At 41.3% G+C, this 25,677-nt stretch overlaps 1 protein-coding gene across 1 annotated transcript in view; it reads right to left on the bottom strand.

Moving 5' to 3' along the window:
* The window catches only part of BRF1 (BRF1 RNA polymerase III transcription initiation factor subunit), a 172,628-nt gene that overhangs the window by 126,877 nt on the left and 20,074 nt on the right, over nucleotides 1-25,677 (bottom strand). The window contains exon 3 of the mRNA XM_038139811.1: nucleotides 2,555-2,728. Within this exon, the coding sequence (XP_037995739.1) occupies nucleotides 2,555-2,728 (174 nt within the window). The remainder of the gene's footprint in view (nucleotides 1-2,554; nucleotides 2,729-25,677) is intronic.

A 25,677-nucleotide genomic window follows, 5' to 3' on the forward strand; every position in this document is an offset into this window, starting at 1 on the left:
TTTAATTCTTGTTAAAGCACTTTGTCACATGGCCATCCTCTCTACACCTGTCCTTGGCCCCTCTGCTCCAAAGGCCCTGGGAACACCCCTGCCTCCTGTGGCCCAGGTCTGTACTGCCGGATTTAAGCTGGGAACAAGTTTAACACGCTGATAATGATCATCATAGTTAATCTACGGAGCCTTGAACAGATTCGAATTTCAAAGGTCAGCAATTTGCACCCATAGCCCTTGGGTTTTCAAGTTACTTCTGAAAGGAAAAGATAAAGATACCGAAAGGAATTTGTATTTCAGTGTCGAGAGTCCATAATTTATCTGGGCTTTGTTTTTTAAACTACACTGGATTTTAAATAGTAATACAAAACAAAACAAAATAAAACAAACAAAATCATAGCAGAACACAGGCAGAAGCTAAATGAACTCCCTCTCCCAAAGCGACAAGGTTGAATTCTTAGTATCAACTACAAAATGAGGTTTAAAGAATGGATTAAAAAAAAAAAAAACTTAAAAAAATTGAGCTTTATGGACATGCACAACAACCTTTTCATTCCCAGGCAGCACAGTAACTGTGCAAATGAGGGTGGAGTATTATTGATATAGAAAGACAGAACTCGTCTTTGCAGTTTTATTCATACTTTACTCCCAGTGTTTTTATGTGAACTATCACACAGGGCATTATCTCCATTTAACAAAGAAAGCTGGGAAATTCATTTAGGGATTTATTAAGTGTCAACCAAATCAGTACATCTTGCACATAAGTGAGATACAGGCTGAAATACTTTAAAGAAGGTTAAAAAACAAGTCAATTATCTTTGCTTTATTTGTTTGCTACACGTTAGCTCCACTTGCTGCACAGATGGCTGTACATGGCAGTGCACCTACCTGCCTCTCACAGTCCACATTTCTTCAAATGCTTTTTATCCCTATCAGTGGGGAAAAATGGATTTGGAAATTACAGCTGCGCTATCATTCAGAAGTATCAAATAACAACTGTAAAAGAATTACTTTTAACATGACATGAGCATAAATATAACACAGAATCATAAAAGGGATCTTAGAGATAATTTATTTTCAACATCCCTGCTGGGGCCAGGGGCACCTTCCACCAGACCAAGCTCTTTAGAGCCCTACCCAGCCTGGCCTTGAACACTCCCAGGAATGGGGCAGCCAAAGCTTCTCTGGGTAACATGTGCCAAGCCCTCAGTTTCCTCACTGTAAAGAATTTTTTAATACCTAATCTAATCCCACCCTCTTTCAGGCAGTTACCCAGAAGATATATTATCAAAATATTGGTAACACCTTAAAATCAACACTGTCTTTATGGCAATGATAGAGTGCTACTGCTCAAAGTTCACATGGAGACTTTATAGTAGGAAAAACCAGTGCAATAGGCAAGCCTGCCTTTTAATTCCATTATTCCTGCAAAACCATATTTTTTTTAAACATGCAAATACAATTACCACAACGCTACTACAAGATCAGAAAGTACTACTTTTAGAATACTGAATATATTTTCTGAAACAACAAAAAAATCATCTCAGTCTTAAAAAGGAAAGCTAAGCTGTTCAACTGCAAAAATACAGAACGAGAGCAGCAATCTAGAAAAAGCATCAAACCAGAATACTGAAGATGTGGACATATTGTTTTAAAGTAGAAAGAAACTCAACACAGAATTGTAGAATGATAAAAGGACAGGATGGTTTGGGGGTTGGAAGAGGCCTTAAAATACATCCAGTTCTAATACCTCTGCATAGGCAGGGACACCTTTCACTAGACCAGGCTGCTCAGAGCCAGAGCAACAGAAGTAATTTGATACTAAACTCTGAATTCCAGCAACTAAAATGCAACAGAAAAGAAATAAAAAAATATAACACAAATTAATTTGTATGGTCATACGTATTTAAAGCTTATGTGTTCTCCCAGACAAAAAGAGGGATGGTAAAGCAAGGAGTACTCACTTGGAAATCTGTCCTGTGTGCACCTCCAGCCACTGATTTCCTGTATGATTTTTGAACAAATTTCAGAATTTATGAAACATCTTTTTTTCAAGAACTAAAATAGGAGTGATACTGTCCTTCCTGTAAGTATCAGAAGAAGGAAATCCAAATATGTCGATGAAAAACCCGCTGGAACTGTAATCTGTTCTTTGATGCTGACACTGTAGGAGGTTTGGGGTTAACTGTCATTTACTTTAAAAGAGAAAAACAAAATAAACAAAAAAAAAATACTCCACAAACAATAAAGCCTAGCAAAGCACAGGGGAAGTGCAATTTCATACTTGAAGCAAATGTTGTGAAAGAAGAAATTCAGAGTTAGTGATGAGAGGAAGAGTGACATTTATAGCATCAAATACTAAATATTGTACATTTAGACAGGGACATATTTACTTGAACCACAGGAAACACTCCCATTCACTTCCATGTGTAAAACCAGCCATGACCAAGCTAGGTCTTAAACACTTACCTTTTCACATCTTGAAACAAGGTCTGACTGGGATAGTTGACTTGCTAAAAGTGAATCTTCTATTTAATTTTATTTGATAACTGTGAAAGGATACGAGGAGTTCCTTCCGTCCTGCACACCAGGTAGAGACAGGCAGCAATGACGTGGGTCCTCTTTCTGCCCCGCGTTAGATGTTTGCTCACAGCCATCTTGAAAAAATTAAAGGCAGTATCCAGACAATGTTGATTGAGTTGAAGCTGGTTTCCCAAGTGGTGGATCTGACGCTTCCCTAGGAATATTAACAAGGAAAATAAACGCTTAGCAACTATGCTGTTAATGTGCTTTTAGGCTGGGGTCTTTTAGTGTTGGGGGGTTTTTTGAAGACAAAATTAAGGAGGTGGATTTCAGATTTCATCTCTCTATGAAATACAATGACCTCTCAAGTTTCAGGAACGATTTAGCCTAAGCTCCTCAGGACAAAAAAAAAAGCCTTGTTTTGGACTGCTAAAATGGAAACACATGCAATCAATGAGCTCTGGAAAACTAAGCCACAAACATCAGTCCCACAGAGGATCCAAGCCATAGCCAAGACCTCTCCGACAGAAGATTATGCCCCTCTCCCTTAACATCACTTGCCAATTAGCCCTTGATCAGCTGCAGCCAAAAACCAGAGGTCACGATGTGTTTGACACTGACGTGCAAACAGAGAAGACGTTTTGCTGCAGCTCTCCAAGAAGTGATAGAGTTTGCTGTTCCTCTGACCACAAATGAAGTCCACAAGGACAGAGCTCTGCTCCTGGCTTGCCCATGATCCCAGTGATGGGAGGCGCTTCCTTCCTCCAAACACGTTCGCACCCCAGCCTTCATTTGAGGCTTGTCTGCCAGACTACTTAGATTAGCTTGTGGCTTCAGGAAACAAATGTGCCTTCACCCTTAAATAAAACAATAAAAAGAAAAAAAAAGTGTGTTTGGGATGATTCATGGCAGGAAGTGGTCCAGCTGCTGGGACAGATGCGGGAAGCGAGGTCCAACCCGTCCCCACAGCTCCAGCTTCAGAAGGATGTGCCGAAAAGACAGCTTAAGAGAAAGATGGGGGAAGTCATGAGGAAAACAGAGCACTCAAGTTCCTCGGCATACGGGGTCAGACAGCACATCAAGAAAAGTCCTTTAATTCAATGTGCCGGGCAGATGTTTCCAGCACATGTATTTACAGGAAACTCTCATCTGTTCCCTTCAGAGATGTCAGGAGCAGCTCGTGGAAGGGCACAAAGGTGCCTGCCATGCCCACCACTGCTCACAGGAAGCGATGGCAACCGCACGATGCTTCCCAGAACACCACCAGCTCCTGCACAGACCACACATCCTAATGCAAACCCCTACACCATCATCACTAATACCATGGTAAAAAAGCTTCACCTCTGAACACACTTTTGCCGAAGATGCTGGTTTTAACAAGTGACTCCAGTCAGGCAGCTGGGGTCAGCAGGACTCCAGCCAAACAGGAGCTGCCACAAAGCAGCAGCTTCTCCTTCCTCCACACGTGGAAATTACTGCACTCACCACCGAGATATCCTTTAAGGCGCACAGGTCAACCAGGTGTAACGTGTTTGGACGGTGAAGTAAGAGCAGAGGAAGGATCCATCACCCTCCAAGGGAGGTGTGGGCACGATAAGCTACTCAAGGGTAATCCAAAGCCCATCAGTTTTTCCACTGCCATCAGCAGGCCCTGGACTGACACTCCCCAGCCTCGAATACAAATACCACATCTTCCTAAAATTAAGGTACTAACTAGCACCTGGTCTTTCCAGAATTTTATTTCACACTCTACAGTCTGTATGCTGCTTCTTCTGTCCCTAAGAAAGAATCAGATTATACTTATTTGTGGGGGGAGAAAAAATGCACTTGAGTACTAAAAAGTCATTTTGCAGTGGCAGCAAACCAGCTTCCCTTCAAAAACAAAGAACACACCAAAAGAGGAAAAAAATAATAACATAGAGGAAGATACTTGAAATTAATTTCTTTCATAAGCTATTTCCACGACTGAGCTGCTCCCATCCCCAAGCTACCATTAATATTCTGAGTATTTAACCTTTTCCTAATTTCAAATGTTAAAATACAATTAATTCGTCATAATCCAGTCTAAGAAAACAGTATGCTTCTTTGAGTAATACTTGCTCTTTTAACTGAACTCTTCATCCACCCTCAATATTTTAAAGTAGAATTACTTTAGAGGTAATTGTCTACTGAAAAAAATACCAAAGAGATCTAAGAGAAAGGTAGTTGTCTACTTAGGAAATGCTACTTCTGTGAATGCTTTACTCAGCCTTCTGCAGACCAGAGAAGGCTTTAATTCTGTGTGCTAGGACTCCCTCAAGCTGCCCTGTGGTATTATATCAGTCATACAGTCTGTGGAAAAACAAGACAACTGTTACACTGCTGCTTATCTCCAAAATGAACAACTTAATTCAGGACAAGAATCATCCTAGAAATTATATGTATCTTGATGACTAACTTGGTTTTGTCCTTATTTGTGAGAAGAGAGAAGAAATGTACTGCTTACAGCATCATCTAAGACAAACATTTACATTCTGCAACCAGTCTCCTATTTACTAAAGAAAGATCAAAAGCTTTGTTGTTTCCCCATCACCACCTCCGCCCCTTGAATTTAACATGACAAAAAAATTCTATTTTTCTGGTATCTTATGTAACACTAAGAAAAAAAAAATAGCTGGAAAAGTTAGCATTAGCAACTGTGCTTCTAGATTTCTCCACGGGAAACTTCAAGATACCCTTCACTCCTTCTGGTTCCTTCCCAGATTCAGGAATGCACTTCACAGAGCCCAAGAAAAGGCAGGTATCAGCTAGATGGCTGTCACCCCGGTACTGCAGTACACAACCAAGCCACTGTAGAGTGCCCTCACCCTAGTCAGATGACAACCAAATGTATGTAGTTTTGTGACTTCCAACCTTTTCTGCCTAGCTGGCCAATCTGACATTTCCAGAGCTGAAAAATGTGCCTCCGTAACATTTTATTTAACTATAAATACAGTGATTTAATCTGTTGGTATCTGAAGAGCAGATGTTCATACATAGAGAAACTGGGCTTTAAGAAAACAACTGATCAAAATAAACTCTCTATCCAATGCTCCAGTTACTGCTGACAAACAAGAAAAGAGTCCAAATACTCATTCATACTGCCAGTGCTCAACATGAGAAGTCCCCAAAACTGAGCAGTGGCAGCCACAAACCCTGCTGAGCATTGGGATGCTGCTCCCCCAGCAGCAGGGTCAGTGCAGGGAGGAGCTGCTGAGCAGCTGCAAGCTCCAGGGCCGGGAAGATGAGCAAATCCCTCCAGCAGACCTACAGCATTGCATTATGGCCATCAGCCCTTGAACATCCTCCCACTCCCACTGCTCCCTGCTAGCTGGGTGGCATTTTAGAACCTTGCATTTGCTGTTTCCCTCCTGTCCCCATCTTTGCTCTGACTGCCACTCTCACCGTGTGCTCCCGGTGAGCTGCTCCAGCCAGCTGCGAGGATGCAACAAGCCTGAGCATCTGAGGATCTCAGCCAAAACAGTGGGAATATCCAACAGTACAGTGCAGTTTATTAGCAATCTGCTCCACTCAGGGTTCACCCGATTCCATCACAGTGTTACAGACTCCAATGAATTGAGATTCTCTACTGGATGGAAAAGAACTGATACACCTTGAAAGCCTATCATGATCTGGGTTATAGAACACTCACAACAACACCTTCCTGACTTTCTTATCCATTTTATCCTGCAGGACAGCTTTTAAAAAAGTTTCAATGTGACCCTGCTCTAAAAACCTGCAGCCACTATCTCAGTACAATGAAGGAATATTATCACGTGGAAGAGTCAGAATTAAGTATCGCATTTTTTTTTCAGAATTGCTATGTAGAAGCAAAAGTTATAACACAAAATATATAGGGGTAAAACAAGTCTCTTAGTAGATGCATCTTTTATTAGTAACCTGCAATAAGCCTTGTCTCTTTTGGGCCTTACAGGTTTCTGACAGATGCTGGGATTCTTTTTTTAAACCACAAGAAATAGCACCTTTGAGGTCAAAGCTTACACTTCATGCTGCCCTTGCAATTTAGTGATGGCAAGAAAATTGGTGTCTAAGTACCTTTGGGAGAAGGGCAGGGAACAGTGTCTTTTAAAAAAGGCAGGACAAGCAAGGTTTCAAAAATCCTCCCCCGTCCCTCACCAGTATAAAGTAATAAATTTTCTTTTACAGAGCAAAAGAACAAAAGTCTAGAAACTACAGAAATTTTGCAATGCACAGAGCACACACCACGCAATTCCCATTTATTTCTCAAAGGCTCATCATGCCATCGGGTGGAGGGGGAGGCAGGGGGAGAAGTGAGAGAAAGAGAGAAGTTTGCACTTCTGTAATCAACACACAAAATCAAGTTCCCAGGCTACCAAGTAGTAAAGTTTATCACGCTCTTGAATCTGCAGCAAAAAACAAAAGGCTCTTTTCAGCTTTTAGTTCCAAGCCTTCTAAAAAAAAAAAAAGTGTTTCTACCCATCTACTCCCAGCATGCTGAAAGAAACACCATCATCTTCTCATCCCATGCCAACCTCGATGCTTTGAACTGGCACAGCAGACCTGAAGTGACAAGTTCACATAGGACCACAGAACACTACTATCCTTTTATTTCAGATAATTTCCATTCTTTTGACAGAGGAAACAGTGGTTATTACAAAACAAAATGTGTAGGCCAGAAATCACTGTCAAAAAAAATAGATTTGCAGAATATCTTGGTTCTATTAAATGCTTACACAAGAGGCAGTTCAAAGCAAAACTGCAGCTTAAGTTATAATGGAAGCAAAGTAGAAAAAGAGGGAAAATCAGACATATTCTTTACAAGCAATTTTCTTTCTTTTATGATCTCGTTACTACAGAAACATCTTGTTCTCTTCCCCTATGGAAGAGGAATCATACCTTTTTTTTGTACCCCTTAAAAGTCAGTAATGTCAAGCAGCTACAGCTCTACATTACTCTTATCTGGCTTCAGCCTGCTCATCTGCAGCCTTCCCTTCAGTCTGACAGAGGCTGTGACACTCCTATTTCATATACTTGTCAAGAGGAATCGTAAGTTTCTAGGGAAATAACAGGCAGTACAAAGGCAGAGCCTAAATGAATTGTTATTACGATACTAAAGTGCATCATCAAAATCCAGGCTTATGGATATTCTCCCCTTTCTGCAATTTGCTCAAGGGGCCCTGAAAACTAGTGCTACCTGAAGCAGGGAACAGAGTCATGTTAACAGCACTAATCCTTCTTTTGCAAAAAGGATTGTTATGGTAACAAACACGAGATTCTATTAAAAGAAACATTTCGGATGGTTTTCACTCGGATATTCATTTGCAGCATTTGAATTGCTTTACCAACTGAATTTTATGTGCAGATTTTGTTCTGCATTTGGGTTTTCGTTCCTTTTCTTTCTTTGAAAAGGCTGTCCAAAAGAACTCCAAAAAAAAGGGAAAAAAGAGCAGTTTTTATGCGTGAGCATCCCTGCATGCTTTGTCACATCTTTCAATTTCAGCAATTCCCAGCTCAAAGCCTGAATGAATTTCCTGCTCTTTGCTCTATGCCAGGCTTCTATGTTATTTGTATTACAAATCAGTAAAACAAACAAACAAAGGCTCAAAAGGGGCAGACCAGTAGGGCTACACTCATGAAGGCTGGTCCCAGCAGCCTAATCAAGGGGAGAGTCCTGTGATCAAAGACAAGAACACATTTACAGGGAGGGAAGCGAGGCTGCAGGGCTCACACCGAGCATTTCCAGCCACACAAGCAATACTGGGAGCAAGGAACAGCTTCATCCCTGTGAGCCCGTAAGGAAAAAGGCCAATGAGCAGTAAAAGTAGCAGCATAGCAGGACACCGCAGCAGTGCTGACCCAGCACAGTAACAAGTTTAATTTTATCAAGGTTAGCTAAGAGTTATTCCCAGTAACACCTAATTGCCCGTGAGGAAAGTGATGACCATGCTGGCACCGTGCCCACGCTCTGCCTAACTCCAGCCTGGCTCCAAATCCCTGTCTTGCCACCTGCTTGTGGGTGCACCCCACATCCCCAAACCCAGGCTCTTCCACGCAAGAACTCCCCAGTTCCTCTATGGGATGTGTCAGTCCCCAGGCTGAGCAACCCGGAGCCTAGGAACACTTGGCCCTGCTCCGACTGATGCTTCCCAGGGCCCATGGCACCTGGCAGACCTGCTTCAGGGGCTGCCCAAGGGTACACTCTGTTCCTGTTATCTCAGCAGAATAAAACAGTTCCTGGCCCTTTCCCTGTGATATTTCACCAACTGTGCCAGCAAAACTGTTTGTGGCAATGAACAGAAAACCAAACCAGCATACTGACCTGTGTTAAAAACAGCCTTGTGAAATAAAAAAGACTTAATCCAGACCTGTTTACTGAAGGATTGAAGCCTCCTTTTTATCTCTGTAGGGCCAGACCCAGACTAGCTGAGTGCAGAGACCTGTATTCAATTTCTCTGCCTGCTGACAACAATCCAACCCATCCATTTGGCCTCCCATGAGAGCACCCCATCTACCAGGTGCAGGTCCCTTCTGTCCTGGTAAAGCCCTTCCAGAGCACGTCAAAGGCTCATTCACTCACTCAGCTAAAGGGAACAACCATGCATCTTTAAGATTAATGTCTTAAAAATTCAGATGGTGGTCACCGCTGCAACCACTTTTTAAATATTTGATACTAAGCTACTTTTCTTTCACCTAGAAAATTTGCTGTTAACATCTCTTCTCAGCACTTACCCGTACTTTAAGTATTCATTCCCTCAAAATTGGTCCTTGTATTCCATTAATGCCAAAACAGGCCTGCAAAGCACCCACGTAACTTCTCCCACCCCCCCCCCAGCACATTTTCCATTCCCTGATCCTATGATACCACTCCCTCTTTGCATATACAGCAACTGTCCATTGAATTAATTTGTTTTAAACACTATGAAAAATCTGGCATCACAAGTGGTTCCCCTGATTTTCTGCATGCAGTTCCTGGAATTCTGCTTCCTTCACAGGTGGCACTTCTACTGCTGCCATTTCATTCCCATTATCCACCTAACTGCTACCCACGCTTCAACAGCAGACTAGAATCCATACAGCTGATGCAGGGGCTGCACTTAACCTATTGCTAATCTTGCCCATCATCCTCAAGACAGCAGCTTGCTCATTTCTTAACCCTGCTTAATTATTCTTTTCAGCACAGCTCAAGAACTGCTGGCTCATAAAGTCCTTACTGAACTTCACTTAGGGTGTCATGTTGGAAAAGCACAGTCAATGCTGACATTAAAAGAAAACAAAAGCAAGAAACCCCAACAAAACCCTTATCTGTTGAGTCACCAGCACTGAAGGAATTGGATCACAACTGTTTTAAGTGAAGCTAAAGCCCAACTGTTCCTGCAGACAGCGTTCCCACCTCCAACATGACATTTAGATGGCCACACACTGATGCAGAGGAGGGAATTTGCTGTTCTGAAAATCAACCCAAACAACCAAAAAAGCTGAATTTTCATTTGGACCAGCTCCCCCATGTAACTCAGCAAGCAGCCTCGCAAGCCCTCACGGCGGCAGAATGTGGCAGGGGCGAGGAGAAATGCTGTCAGCAGCCACATACACGTGGATCAACTTAAAGAAATGTGAGACTGAAGCCTAAATGGGTCAAAGAGAAAAGTACACACTATCCCTGCGCTTCCTCCTGCTTCCCTGCTACTGCTGCCAGCCCTCGCTGCTCCCCCTGTGCAAGGCAGCTTGCACAAAAGTCTGATTACCACAGTTTAAACAAATGCTATCGTGCTCATTAGTTATTTGTCTATTAGAATGATTCAGGTCGTTTCAGATTCATTTTGGAAGAAAGCAAATATGGGCTTTTTTATATCCAAAAGTTTAGCTAACTGAACTTTTTTTACTCACAGAAGATTTGCAGCTGTTTCAAAGTCGAAACAGCTGGAAAGCTGCACTACTGGCAAGAACTGTGAGCACATGTATGATTAATGCAGCATAACCCTTACCTGTCTCACATTAAGGGAATTGGAAAGAAAAAAAATTAAAATAGCAAGAACTTTTAGACAGTGGTAGCTTTTGGACATGCAGGATTTCCTTCTGAAAGGCCAGCTAGGCCTTGCTTTAATCTTGCTCTGTATTGTTTGGACAGGAATTTTCTTTTTTTTTAAATTACATTTTAAAGGACAGCTATTCTTAGAGATTTTTCTGTATTTATATACATGTAAACCTTTTCCCTTACACTTATCAATTACCAGTAGTTACTCTCGTCACAACAAGAAATTGAACATTTCTGCTGTCACACAGCATTACTGCTGATTCAAGCACTACTTTCAACCACCCCAAATCACTTTTACATCACTGCAAGGAAAAAAAAATTAATCAGCTCATGACATAATCTGACAATTTTTAAAAGATCACTTTTCAAAAGTTTTAAAAACCTGCAATTCTAGCATTTTGAGAATGATAGAACCTATTTCATACTTTTACAACATAAAAAGCATTTAACTAACAAGCAACTGTCATCAATTTACCCAGCTAGAAAAATTCATGAATACAGCACAATACAGGAGAAAAATTCCATGCATATTGGTAAAAGTTATCAAAATCTTTAAAACAAAACCAAAATGAAGACTGAACACAAAGGGATCTATTGCTGCAGTGGAAAACTTTGCAGATGCGAGCAGCATATAAATCAGTGCAGTGTTATCTGCTCACTGACAGCCAGCTCTCCTGCCTTCCCTGCAGATCGGGCTCTGGCGAGGCACAGCAGAGTGAAAGCTGACAGGAGCCATTTTTCAGCCCTGCAAACACCACGGCAGCCGACAGGAGCCCCGGGAGTCACAGCGTGTCTCACGGACCAGGAGGATGAGGAGCTGATGGCATCCCCTGCCAGAACTGCCACTGAGACCAAGGGACAGGGACAGGAGCAGAAGTAATTGAGTTACCACAGCTGAACAATTACCACTTCCCAGCTGCACTGCAGCAGCCATTAGATAAGGTCACACATACTAAGATTGTTTAAAAAAAAACAAAACAAAGCTAACCTTCCTGTTTAATCCATATTCCCTGCTATAAAAGCCAGCCCAGCCTTTCCCTTTTCCTGCCAAGAGGCCCATCTGTATATCCCTGTGAACCTTCCCTACTTTTCTTGTCCACCTTTAACACTCACCTTTTATAACATGTCTGAGAATTTACTTGTCCTCAGACACATGCAGAACAATTTTCCTCTCCTAGAGTTCAGCCCTGCTCCTCTGCACACCAGTTGTTCTGTCAAAATACAACTGTCTGTGGTGAGTTATTTCCACTCTCCATCATCCAGCTGGGCAGGCAGGAAGGACCATACAGACAGGCACTAATACCCACTCTGCTCTCAGCCTCTACTTAAGGTTGCTGCTGCTTCCTCAGGACTGAAAAGGCCTGAGAGCCCAAAGCTGCTTTCGGGCTCTGATTTCCATTGTGGGGTTTGTTTTTTGGGCTTTGAGGTTTTCTTTCCTTTCTCTTCCCCTGTAATTCCACATACACATCTAACAAAGGGCACTCTCTCCATATCCAGACCCTACCCAGCTGGCAGTCAAAGAAGATGACACAGTCATTTCCAAAGTAAAAATTTCATAAATATCAGCTAATTGGCAAATTTCTTAAATCATCAAAACACATGGAAATACAATGAGAAGGCATCAAGGTAAAAGGATGCAGAGAGAAGTAGTTGAGGGGGTGAAGAAAAAGAGGGAGTTATTAAAGATATCAAAGGGATAAGAGATAAAACATGATCTAAAAATGGAAGCAGAAAGAGAGAACTGAAATCAAGCAGGGAAAGGCACAGAGCTGTTACAAAAGCAAGAAAGACTGTATTAGCCTAATACTTATTTAAGGTATTTTTATATGAAGCTGACGAGTGGTCAAATACTTATTCCTTTACACAGAAACCTGGCAGTTAGGTAAGACAGCATCAATCTTTATCCAGGCTGCAGCTGAAGAATTAAATTCTGCCCTTAGCTTGTCCCTGGCATCTGAGCCCATCAGCTACAGCATTCATGCAAGCTGAGTGATTGTGCAGGGGCTGCTCTCCTTTAGCACCACAAACGGCCTATTTAGATCAAAGCTACAGCTGCCCTTGGTAATTGCACCTCTGTCCTGCCCACAGATGACAGAAGACATTATGGACAGGGCTTCAGCCTCTATTTTGCATTTCCTTCCCTTTTAAACTAAGCATAACTGAAGGTTGCCACACATCTCAGCTAAACCATGTAGTGAATCAGTGATGCCATTTATCAAGTCAGTCTCTTGCGGGATCTGCTTCAGCCTGGAGTTGGAAAGAGATTTATGTTCAAAGACAGAATGCACATATTTCAGGAACAGCCTTGTATTTCTTTAAACAATAACATTTGTATAAGTAAGATGCACAGACTGTTTCAGTAAAGAATTAAAACTACAATGCCATCTACATGTTTCTAGCGAGTTAACATGGCCCTCTTAGAAAGTATTTGGCATCTCTGAATAATATTTATCTGTATGTTTGTGATGCCTTCCATTCATATGAGGCTATTTATGTATGGGATGTCATACATCAACAACTGTTTGGGATGAGGAAATTCCCACCAGACTTCGTTCTTCTCCTCTGGAGCCCTGATCACCCTAGAATAAAAGATTGAGACCATGGCTGGGAGATAGAGGGTGGATGTTTAAAGACCCAGAGATTGAACTTGGAACCTTCACATAATTATCAGACATGGTTTGTTAAGAGAAAAGCAGAAGATCACTAGATCTCTGGAAGATGAGGGAAGTTAAAGCCGTAAATAGATATAAGCATGAGTTCATGCTTAAGGGCTAATAACATGAAATTAAAGGGAAATGTAGGCACTGTGTTAACAGGACCTTACAACAAAACTCACTGGACCTCATAATAGTTTCCCAAGGGAACTGGTGGAAACTCCCACTGCTTGGAACATATGAATCCAGTAAGGGCAAGACACAAGAAAAACTGATGATATGGAATGATGCTATATAAGAAAAATGGGCTACAGTGATTTACTCGGTTAAAGGAAGTTCTTATGCTTTTGCAAAACTGTAACCTTCAGAGAGAGGCTGCTTTGCATGACAGAATCATTCTGTATTCTGAGTGGTCAGAACAAGGGAAAAAAAATCCCTCCACCCTTTCCTCCCCAAGTAGCCACCCCTGCTGACTGGTATAACAGCCTCGAGCCTGTTCAGTGTGACCCAGAACAGCACAGAGCCACTGCCAGTCACACAGAACAGCCTGACCTGGACAGCAAAGATCCACCTACTCAAGTTTCTGCCTCTTTTTTTTTTTTCCAATCACCATTCCATTCTAGTTTTCCTAAATTAAATATTTATTAAGTATTAAATGGCATTCATTATTTATTAAATATTGTATTAACAGTACATCCCACCAAAAGAACCAAAAAAACCTCAACATTTGCTCATGCAACAAAATCTAAGAAATTTTCTCCATAACCAAATCTTCAGATACCAACTTCCTTTGCTCTTCTAGATGATCCACTTACCCCCTGTGTGCCAGTCCTTAGTAGATAAAGAAAATTTTAGGTAAGCACAATTACATTTTTCTGTTCTTTATGTGCTGAACCTCAAAGATCAATTACAAAAGGGCTTTTTCTGTGCAGCCTGACTTCAAGATAGGATGTGAGATCATCCATTAAACATACATATCCAAGACTAGATGCATTATTAATTCCTTTTCCTCTAGGTAATATGGTATGGTGAAAAATAGCTACCAGAGAACTTACTGACTACCAAAGACTTAAACAGAAATCAGTGGATTTATGTGATGATTGCTATGTAGCATCCTAACAGATCTCATTAAAGGAGACATGGATTCTTCTCCCCTGATACTGCCACTGCTCCTACAGGATGCTCAGCAAAAGAAAGAGTATTGATTGCAGCAAACCCCTAAAATAGTTCTGAGACCAGCTGAGAGAAAGATCTATCTGAATTTAATATTGCCTGGGTCTGACTACAGGCAGGTCTAAATTTCACAGCATTTTCTGATTGGTGACAGTATTTAGAAATATTTTTTTTTAAATAAGCTGACTATAAAGCACAACCTGCCTCAGAGTTTCAATCAGGCAGGTGCTGTGAACACCAAAATGAGCTTTTTCTTTGACTTTGTGGAGCTGTAATCAAAGAAGCTGCCCTAAGGAATCGCTTAACATCAGCATCATCTTGTACCTAACTAACATATTGCTTCAATACAGTCCACAGAGTAAATTCTATTTACTGACCTATTTCAAGATCCACAAAAATAAACAAACACTTCAATCAACTGCCTGCCTCAGACCTGTTTATGCTACAAGCAGTTCCTCACTGAAGGCCTCAGAAGTTCTATTGCTACATTAATCAGCCTCAAGGACCATGTTCTCCCTCTGCAAAACAATTATAACCTGGCCCTTCCTACCTTTTGTATTTTATGTGTTATGAAAAGCAGACAGGCTGATGAAATTCTGCCTAGCTTTGTGCAAGATAACCTTACATCCAGGCATCCATGTCCCTGGCAGCTAAAGCAGCAACAGGACACACCAAAGTTCACATTTCTCTACGGTCAAATGCCTACTGCACTGTCCTACAACAAGAAGCATAGGTGCTGCTTCGTTTAATCCAGCTTTTATTATCTTAAGCACTCAACTCCTACTGAAAGCCATGCCCCTATGCATGGGAAGCTGAATTTGGCACAACCAAACATTTCGGAGCGCCTCAAATCAACTTTGGTTTAACCCAATGATAACAGTGCTGTTATCATTTTGAAATCAGAGCTCTCAAACTTTAACATCTTCTTGCAAGTGGCTGTTATTATGTCACCTCCCTTTTATGCTTTCTACAGACTGAAACAGGAATGGATATGTGACACAAGGATCCTTCTCAGCTTAACAGGGAGCGAGTGCTCCTGGAAGAGATGGAACCCACACACGATCCCCTGCGCTGAGCCACAGAGGCAGGTGACAGCCCTTGATTTCTGCTGCAAAATGCAGAGGAGACAATTCATTCCAAATGTACTTTTTCAAGAACTTGATTTTCATTTCTATGTGACTGCTTACATTCCCTTATGCTCCCCTTTTACTTCTGCTGAAGTTTTCTTAGGATGTTGAATTTGGCATGCAATATTCAGTGTCGCTGTAATCCTACAACTTGACTTTGCTGGCATGACAAATCAGCGTTTCTCAGAAATCCAAAACAACCTCAAAGCTTCTTTTCCCTCTATGTCAAAGACCTTGATCAACATTAAGTTTCCTCTTCTTCTTAAAGCTGGAATCAAACACTGCAATGATCTCAGAATAAAATTTATCATACATGTCAGATCAAAAAGCAAAGAGCAATGTAGGGGGTAGCAAACTACCCACACATGCAGTAGGAAAACTGTGTACCTGATGGCAAAAAGAGCATCTGAGCACCGCTGTAATCCTGCAAAATGAACATTATTTTCTATTCCCAGTTCCCCCAGATCTGTAGTAGGGTGCAAACTCCCCTTGAGGAGACCATCTGCCATCAATGCATGGTGGACTCACCATGGACAGAGAACACAAAGAGACAGAAGTATGTTTATGATCCACAGGATGTCTAACAACTTTATTTTGACCAAAGCTACAGATACCCATTTGCTCTCAAGAAAGAAGCTGGCAGCAAGCAAGAGTTAACTTTTAGCATAGGGCCAGCTGGAATAACACAGACCACTCAGACAACAAACGTCACCTCACAAGCACCCTGGATTTGCTCCAAAAATCACTTGAAAAGTGGTATTCTTTCTTGACACACTCAAGGACTGATTCAGCTTGCACCAGAAGCAGTATTTTTTTTTTCTAGTGCTTGTCAGGAACCATAGTTTCTAAATCTACTTTGAGATGCCTTTGAATAGTCTCAACATACGCGTTTTCCCACAGTATCACTAAGCAACCTTGTAAATTATTTTCCTTGTATTTAAGTTTAAAAACAAGATTTCATGTGGCTAAATATGTCACATTATTTCCCCACCTCCTACTTTCTAAAAAGAAGAAACCTTTAGATATAGAAATTTTTTTTAAGGTGGAAAGGGACTGAATTTGCAAAGCTAGTCACCCACATTAGTACTGCTGTGAAATCACTTACAAGATTTCTGCTGACATTCAATAATTTTATTTCTAGCTATTTTCCCTGAGCTTTCACAATGAAGGAGCAAGCAAACATAACACCTGCTTGGATTTGGCAAGTTGCTCGGGGCTCGGGATAATAAGGCAACCCCTCTAAAATCTCCTAATTTATAGATGCTGATTTGCTGACAATAGGAGGACAGCTTCATCCTCACCTTTGAAAATGAGGATGAATTTGGATTAGCGAATTGTCAGGATTCATCTCACATTTAAAATGGAGGCTGGTAATTAGAGAGGAGTGAATGATAAATTAAGAGCTATTAGTGATTTACTGCATTTTCATATAAAGTCTGTTTTCCTCTTTTCACTCCACAGCAAACGTAGAGTCAAAAGCAGGAGAGGACACACAAAATCCTCAGCCTGAAGACTAGATTCAACTGGACCAGCTAGGCCTGTACTTTTCATAGTTTTATTTTTTTGTAAGAGTACTTTCCCCATCCTTCTTGGATTAGAAGAAATCTACTTTTTTCTTTCATGATAAATCAGGTAAAATAGCAGAGGATCAAGTTGCCACGGGCAGTTTAAAGGGGAAATCCAACATCTCCCCCCATCCATCTCACCACCACCCCTTGCACCAGCTCCCAGTGCTCTGAAGATTTTGTCCTGAGACACAACCCAAGAAAAAAGACAAACAGTCCACTTTCTACAGGCATCAGCCCGAGCAAGAAAGAGAAGTGAGACGAGCCTTGGCAAGAAGTGCAGCCACAGGCCTTGAGTGAAGCTCACCTGTAACACCCAACTTCTGAGCTTTGTCTAAGGTTACAGAAACATCATGGGATCACAGAATGGAATGGGCTGGAAGGAACCTTAAAGATAATCAAGCTCCAACCCCCCCTGCCATGGGCAGGGACACCAGACCAGGTTGCTCCAAGCACCATTCTGGCCTTGAACACTTCCAGGGGTGGGGCAGCCACGACTTCTCCAAGCAGCACCAGCCACTGTCTCATCAGCCTTAAAGGGAAGAATTTCCTCCTAATATCTAATCTAAACATAACCTCCTTCAGCTTAAAGCTATTCCCCCTTGTCCTGTCACTACATGCCATGAGCAAACACATCCATCTCCTGAACTAATTTACAATTTGTCTTTTCCTATGTAGAAATATTTCTGTGCATCTGAGCTTGCACACATATGCTCACGTGCCCAATGGAACCAGAAATGCATCAACTGGCTCTGCCAAGCTCTGGAAATAAGTACCAGGATGACTTTTAAGGATGATCACCCATGCTTCAGCACCTGTGCAAACCCATGAGAGTGTGGCTGGAAACCGCAGTATTTATGTCTCCCTTTTAGACAAGATAATGTGATGCTTTCTAAAAAGGAAGGACATTGAAGGTGGCTTTGTCTTATACATCAGTTTTGTAAGGACAGGAAACAAGCAACCTCAGGTTCCTTAGTTCGATATTGTTACCAAAAACCCCCTCAAGCCTCAGACCAGACCTAATGACCAGTGTCTGCAGAGCAACTGCAATTGAATTTCTGATGAATTTCTGAGAATTCTCAAATTCTCAGAAATCTGCAAGTTCTCAGAAATTCATCCTAAGTGAATGGACTGCAAAGCAAAGTAGCAAATTCATGATTCCTACTGTAAAAATGGACAGAGTGCTTTCCCTGACTACTGATTTATAAGAGCAATCAAACAGCATATCTAAGGTACAATGGAAACACTAATCAATACCTTCTCTCTCTGTGGAATGACAGCCATACAGGAGAAGGTGTGGGTGTAATTCCTGTACATCCTCAGTGATTGCACAAACCCAGTTCTGTGTAAACCTCAGAAACTGGAGCTGTGATCCTAATCTGCTTTCTTAATATTATGCATTTCATAATATACTACCCAAAACTACAAATAATCAACTGAGAGACATTAGGGCACATAAAGGAAGAGTATACAGCTTTCTTCTAAAAATCCCATTTCTAATTGATTTTATTAAAAATCCATTTATATGCTCAATCACATAATATAACTTCTTAGGGAGTCACACATTTGGATATAATTAGCCACTTGTATTGTGGCATTCACTGCTAATGACCTTTCTTTGAAGAAAGATCCATGTTTGATTTTTCTATTGTTCAAATTTAAGAGAAGCCTCTTTGGGTTGAAAACGCAGGAACCCTCTGAACTGACATTAAACACCTAAGCAATCAATGGCCTTTCCAATTAATTTTCACTGTGTTTGTTTGGGACAGCTTTATTGTAACAGCATGAAGGCTTTAAATCTTGGTGATTAAAGCCATCTTCTAGGTACATAGTTGGTGTCCCAAACAGCAACGTCAAGCAAATACAGCTCCTGCTGACAGCCAGGGCAGGTTTACACAGCATGGATCAAAACCAGGCTTAAGTGTGCTAAACCCAGCCTGCCACACTGGGCTTGAGGAGACCATGCTGTACTTGTCTCTCTGTTTTTTAAGTGTCATTTGCTTAAAATATCTACTAGAAAACAAAGTTAAAAGAAAAATCACTGTGTAGGAAATAATTACATTCATTTTTCAAGTGTTACATTCTTAATGTAGGAAATTACATCTAAAATTACAGCAATAATAATGCCTTCAGGAGGGGTATGCATTTGAGAATTCTTCCCCCCTCCTGCAATTACTTAAACTTCTTTAATTTCTATCTACATGTTTAGCACTACTTAGGTTTAGTCTAAGCAGCCTAGTACTTACCTGTTTTTATGTCCAAAATGATTCAATTATTTGAGTACAAAGATGGGGAAAACATCTCCATCTAAAGGAAGAGTTTGCAACTTTAAACTCATGATTTCCTATTCCACATTTAACCATAAACAACCAGTTCTGCAAAGCCTTAGGAAAAAAGCAACTTTCTTTACAACTCTAATTACTTTACAACTGCTGAGAGGGAAAAAATTACTACATTTTATATGTATGTTGCAAAGTTTTTTTCTGAATATGGGAAAAAGCATTACATTTACTGAAGACATTGAAAAGAAATTGTGCATTAGGAGCCTGGATTTCTTTTTATAAAGAGAGTCTTTCCAGAGCAAACTGGAGTTCTTGCCCTTCCAAATTCACCAGGTTAAATTATATCTCATTTATGAAACAGGTCATGTCCAGCTTACTAAGAGACATCATTCTTCAGCCTTTCACCTTTGCTAAAACATTCAATATCTGCACATTACACTCCTTCATTCCTTATTGCAAGCCTTCATAATCTCAGCACCCAAGAAGGAATCACACTGGCTACAACCCAGACGTGGTCCCACACAGCCAGCATCCAACCTCCTCAATTATCCCATGTAACATTTTTACATCAAACATGGTCATAAACCATGTGAGAGAAAATTCTGCTCTGAGCAGCTCTCACCAGAGCCAACCCAAATTACCAGGAAAGGCTCTGCTTTAAAGACGTGGTTAAAGAAAGAAATTCTCTTTCTCACCACTCCTCCCATGAAATTGCACTTGAATAAGTATGGCAATGGCAGGATTAAACTTATTTTCCAGGCATGTTTTGAGCAGTGTGTAACAGCACCACCTGGTGATTGAGGCTGTCCAGGATTTTGAACACATCCACTAAGTTAAGGCATAATCATCAGCACAGAAGAACAGCTTTTAAGTCTGGTTGACTATAATTTTGGGGTTTTTTTCCATAAAAATACATGAAATTTTTACCAGCAAATGGTAAAATTTTGTGATTCTGTTGAAAAATTAATCAAACTCCTCAGAGCTAACATCAGCTGACTTCTGATGGTAAGTAAGGAAAACCCCTGACATAGGAAAACTCAGTTGAGTAAAGCATAGTAATTGGTTCAAATGTTTGAACATACTAGGTTAACCAAATGATTGTTTAAAGGTGTGCTTTGTAGCTCAGACAGATAGAAAAGCCACCTCAGAACCAGAAACAGTCAAGCCTGGGTTACTAAAATACTTGAAAAATATCAAACTGGATGTCATGTATGCTGTACTTTCTAAACTGATTAATATATAAACAGAATTTGCATCTTGGTCCTAAAATGCATTACAAATTTTCCTGCTGCTCCATCGAAGCATTGCAGAACATCTAATACACATTGCTGGGAAAAAATCCTTAGGGATCCTGGAATGAAAATGTGCTCCCCAAAGATGTCATGAGCGACAAGAATTCTATTAGAGCTGAGCATTTCTTCTTCATCACTCCTTTCAAGTTGTGACTAAATTAGCACAGCCTGCACACTCCGGGGTGTGTGCTGGGAGGAGGGAGGGGGAGAAAACGGAAGATATCAAGGCCTGAGGCACTTCAAGCAGAGAGCATCCATCTGCCAGCAGCAGTCAATGAACAGAACATTGCTAAAAGTCTTCCCACTCATATTCAGTCAAGCCAAAAGAACAGAAAACACCTTCCTTCACTCTGACTGTGCAGGACTGAACGTAACAGGACAGTGGGTTATAAATAAATGTTTGAAAAACACTAAGAGGAAAAAGGAGAGAGAAGCTCACTAGGCAGCCCTGCATTCAGCCTCTCGTGCTGCAGAACGGGTTTCAGAGGCTCCTGCTCATCTCTGCGTCACCCACTCCCTCCTCCAATCTACGGTGGCATGTGGAGGAGTGAAATGATAAAAGGAAAACAAGGCTTGGTACTTTTTATTTTTTTTTATTTTGCTTGTGAAACCCAGATCTTTTCACTGCCCTAGTAAACAGGTGGATTGCCCCAGCTACAGCCCAGCATATTTGGATGAAGTGAGTGGGAAGGGGCAGTTGAGGGATGGGAAAGGCTGGGATTGAACTGGCTTTGCTGTTACAAGGTGGAACTGGACTCCAGAGCTGCAGGTTCTGATGGCAATACCACTCAAGAGTTCCCAACCCTTTACACAACAGCTCCTTCCACCCACACCCTGCACCAAATCAGCCCTCTGGGCTGACAGGACAACCTGCAGGGAGGGCAGCAAAGCCCAGGACTGCAATCACCCAGCTCAAAGAGAATTTGCTTGTGTGCTCAGAGCTGTTGTTCAGGCTGGGGCCAGAGCTTGGTTTTGAGGTTTTTGGTAGTTTCTTTTTTTTGACCAGGGGGCTGACACAGGTCAGTCTGCTAATAAATTCGCTGGTGTGGCTGTACTGGATATAGGAAGCTCCCATTGACACACATTTCACACCTGATAGAGAAACCCAGTAGTTTCTGAATTTTTTCTGTTGTTATTTCTACAGAGATCCAGAAGTTTAATGCTGTGGCCATCATTTCAGAAAAACAACCTTCCAAAAAATGCAGTAGATCCAAAAGCAAATCACACTCACAGACCCTCGGGCTTAGGGAATGCTTTCCTGTGCTGCCACATCACCAGCACTCCAATTTATTCCACAGGGCAAAACAAAAAGCACTTTCAACACATGACAAGAACTCTGCACTATCAGAGAACGCAGCATTAAAAAGCAACAACAACCTTCCTCCTCTCAAGTTTTGAGCCACGGTGCCTATAAAATGACACAAACACTTCAAGACTCACATTTCAATGTTTAAGACAGCCCTATGCCACAAAAGTGACGTACACACTCTTTCATTATCAAAAAAAGAAAGCAGCAGTTACATGGAACTTAAACCAAAGCTGTATTACCTGCTTGTCTGACAACATTGCAAAGTTAAAATGGCTTAATGCAGATGCTTGTTAGAAGAAATCTAGCTCTGAAATTTATAGATATTACTAGAGGGGGAGGAAGGAGAGAGGCAGTCACCTACTTTCTGCCACACTGTACAAGAAGGAAGACAAACCTATAAATACCCAAGTTCATTTCCTTGTGAATAGTACTATAAAAAGCAAATGTTTTAAAAAACATTAGCCTTCTAGGTAAACTATCTTTAACTACAGAATTGCTCTCAAGAGAAATGACAAGTTTCAATTACCTACACAAGGCTGCAGGGAGATAAATCTCCTATCATGAATTCCACAAATGGGATCAGTATCATGCTACTCTGTGTCACAGAGAAACTGTCAAATTTAACAGAGACAAATTTGGAGATAAAAAAGGCCAAAACTTTAATATCCAAGCCAAAAATTTCACAAGTGTGCAGAACTTTAGAGGCCATTTCTTCTCTTGTTTGATAAAATGAAGGAGAGATTTGTGCTTCCCTGCCACAAGAGTTCTCTTGCCCACAGCCAGCTAATAATCCAAGAGACAGAGTAGAGACCAGAGAGGAGACAGAGCAAAGGAATCATGAAAGATGCTTTTAACTCCAGAGTCACAAACAGGCCAGTTCAAAGCAGCTGAACATGCAAATATTTCTAGTTATTAGTTAAGTCAACTCAAGTCATGTTAACTCATTTGATTAAAACTGCAATTTTATTTTTTTTCAACTTCAAAGACAACCTTCAAAATTAAAAGAAAAATCACAACAGAGACTGTCCTCAGTGACAGGACAATCTCTCTGTTTACTCAGCCACATACAGACTGAACCAACACCTCTGAGGAATTTTAGAAATGCCTTTTCTAATTTTTCCCTTTTCTGGCTAAGCAAACAGAGGAACAAAGTTAGGAAGAACAGCAAAGCTTGACTCACGTATTTCAACCCAGTGGACTGCTGTGCTCAAAGTTTTAAGTTGTCAATCAGCCTCTGGGCAAAATCGGGGCATTATCTCCAGCAGATCCTCTACTCTTAAAGGATCCCAGATCTTCTTAGAAACATAACAGATCTCATTAAAGGACATATGGACTCTTCTACATTAAACTGTCCCTGTAAGAATAAAGAGCACATCAAAAGCATCTCCAAGACAGGTACTTTATTCATCACTCCCCAGCGAAACACAAAAATTGCCAAGATTTAAGACAATAAAAATGTTCAAATTCCAACTCAAGTGGAAGGTAATTAATCAATGTATAACCAAAAGGTTGTCCCTGATCAGCTGATGAACTCAACTGGTCTTTTAACAAAGGTAACTGGAGATGATGAAGGACAGGGTGTCATCAGCAAAATGAGACTGAAGAGCTCTTCCATGTGCCTAAGGAAAAGCCAGAGTACCTACCAGAAGGATCCCAGCTTCCCCGGAGGCCTCTGAATCAAACTCTAGAGTAATGGGAAACAGGCAGGGAAATAAAATTTTCTGCTTTTACCCAAATTCTTGCAGTAACTCTTGCTGGCTAAAGAGTAGGTTTTCTGTCCCCGAAGTTTTTTGTTTGCTTTCCTTAAGTGTTTTTCCTAGCTCTTCAAGTCTTTGCTGATTAGTGTGGTTGCCTGCAAACCCTGGGAAGACAAAGCTCTGAGAAAAGTGTGCAAGATACTGAGATACCCTGAAGATTCAGCCACCAGGGAGTCCAGCATCAAGCTGTGGAACTTACCAGAGCCTGCATCAAAGCAGAGGACCAGGAAAACCCATGCTTCCTGACATCCAAGCAAGCCCCAGAAGCACAGAGGTCCAGCAAGCTGGAGGTCAAACACAACAGCCCAGTAACACCAGGGAAGTTCCCCGTTGAATTGTTATGTGATCAGTAACAGCAATCACAAATGTGAAAGGGCAAACAAGCACGGAAAACAACATTCCTTTAAAACTTGTTTGATGAAGAAGTTAGGGACCAAAGAATTAGCATTCCAGGTCACAACTTTTCTGCATTCCTGGCTCTGGAGCATGTTCTGATGAGACAGAAAGAGTAATGAAAGTCAAGAAACACTTATTCAAGAAACAAATATGTGAGTGTTATGGCTAGGACACATCCATGGTTTAGCAGATGCTGGAGAGGGTGGATCTACAAGACAGGAGGAAAGAAAGCTGTGAGTGGCCTAAGTGGGATGAAGTCTGATCTTGTTAACATGCAAAAGGCCAGAACAGTTGGATGCATTTCGTAGTTCAGTTTTGCCCATGTTAACTCTATGTCAACAAGGAGATACACAAATACAGACAGATTCAGCAGACACCAAAGCCCACAATTCATCACCCTTATCTTCAGAGATGAGTGACTGGGCTTAGTCAATATAGACTTCCTTTCAGTGAGTGAAGAGAAACAGACGCTTCAGAGAATGAGTCATTGACTTCCTTTCGGATTAAATTAATCACACCCTAAATCTGTCTGCCTCTATGCAGAGCCTCTGAAAGGAGATGAGAAACAGGAGCTCACACAGACATCTAAATTTTGCCACCCATGTCCAGCATGACATAGGACTAGATGGAAGAGGTATGCTGAGGTTGAAGAAGTTTACCAAGGGAAAAGGTTGCACTTGAAACATCAACCACCAAACAAAACAAGCAACAAAAAATCCACCACCCAACCAAATACAGCCACACATGAAAAACATGTAATATCATCCCAAATGAAAAGGAGAAGATGCCCCCTTATCCTCCTTCAAAGAGAGATGGGGAAGTTAACATATGAAATGTGAAGATGAGGGAAATGGATGAGAGAAAAATTGCTAATGGTAACAGAGGACTTGTAAGGGACAAGGCAGTTGGGAGATCAAAGGGTAAAACTGAAGCAATGGTCTGGCTAGAAGAGGAAGTCTTTCAAAGCTTTAGTAAGTAAAGAAATTTAGGAAGATATGAAGCAAAACCAGAAAAGGAGAACTTTAGGCAATGATTAGTTTAAAAGAAAACAAGAAAAAATTCGATGTGGTGCTAATAAACACAGAGATGAGAGGATTAGGATTAGCTTCTATCGCAACAGAAATGAAGGCAAGAAGGACAAGATGATGGCAGAGAGCCTAGACTAGCAGTTTCATTATTGAAATCAAAGCCAGGGACAGGAATTGATACAGGAGGAAGAGTCAAAGAAAAGATTGCATCTAACGAAGGAAACAGTCTGGAAGACTTCAAAGCCCATGCACAGCTGCAAAACTACAAATTCACTGGGGAATTACAGACACACTGTGGAACAGCCCACGTGCCTGGAGTAATGAGATGGATGGTGACAGGCTGCACAAGGACAGACAGGGAAGGTGACATGGATTCATTCTATGCAAAGGAACAACCTGAAAGTGTGAAGCTCTGCTGAGCAATGATCGACAGGCCAATAAAAAGTAAACAGGTCTGGATGAGAGGCAAGGCCAAAAGAAACAGTCACGAGCACCTGCCATAGACCATCTGATCCTGAAGATGAAGCTTTCTTTAGAAAGCAGGAAGA

Source organism: Motacilla alba, chromosome 5, assembly GCF_015832195.1.
Source record: "Motacilla alba alba isolate MOTALB_02 chromosome 5, Motacilla_alba_V1.0_pri, whole genome shotgun sequence".
In the NCBI taxonomy this organism is placed as follows: Eukaryota; Metazoa; Chordata; class Aves; order Passeriformes; family Motacillidae; genus Motacilla; species Motacilla alba.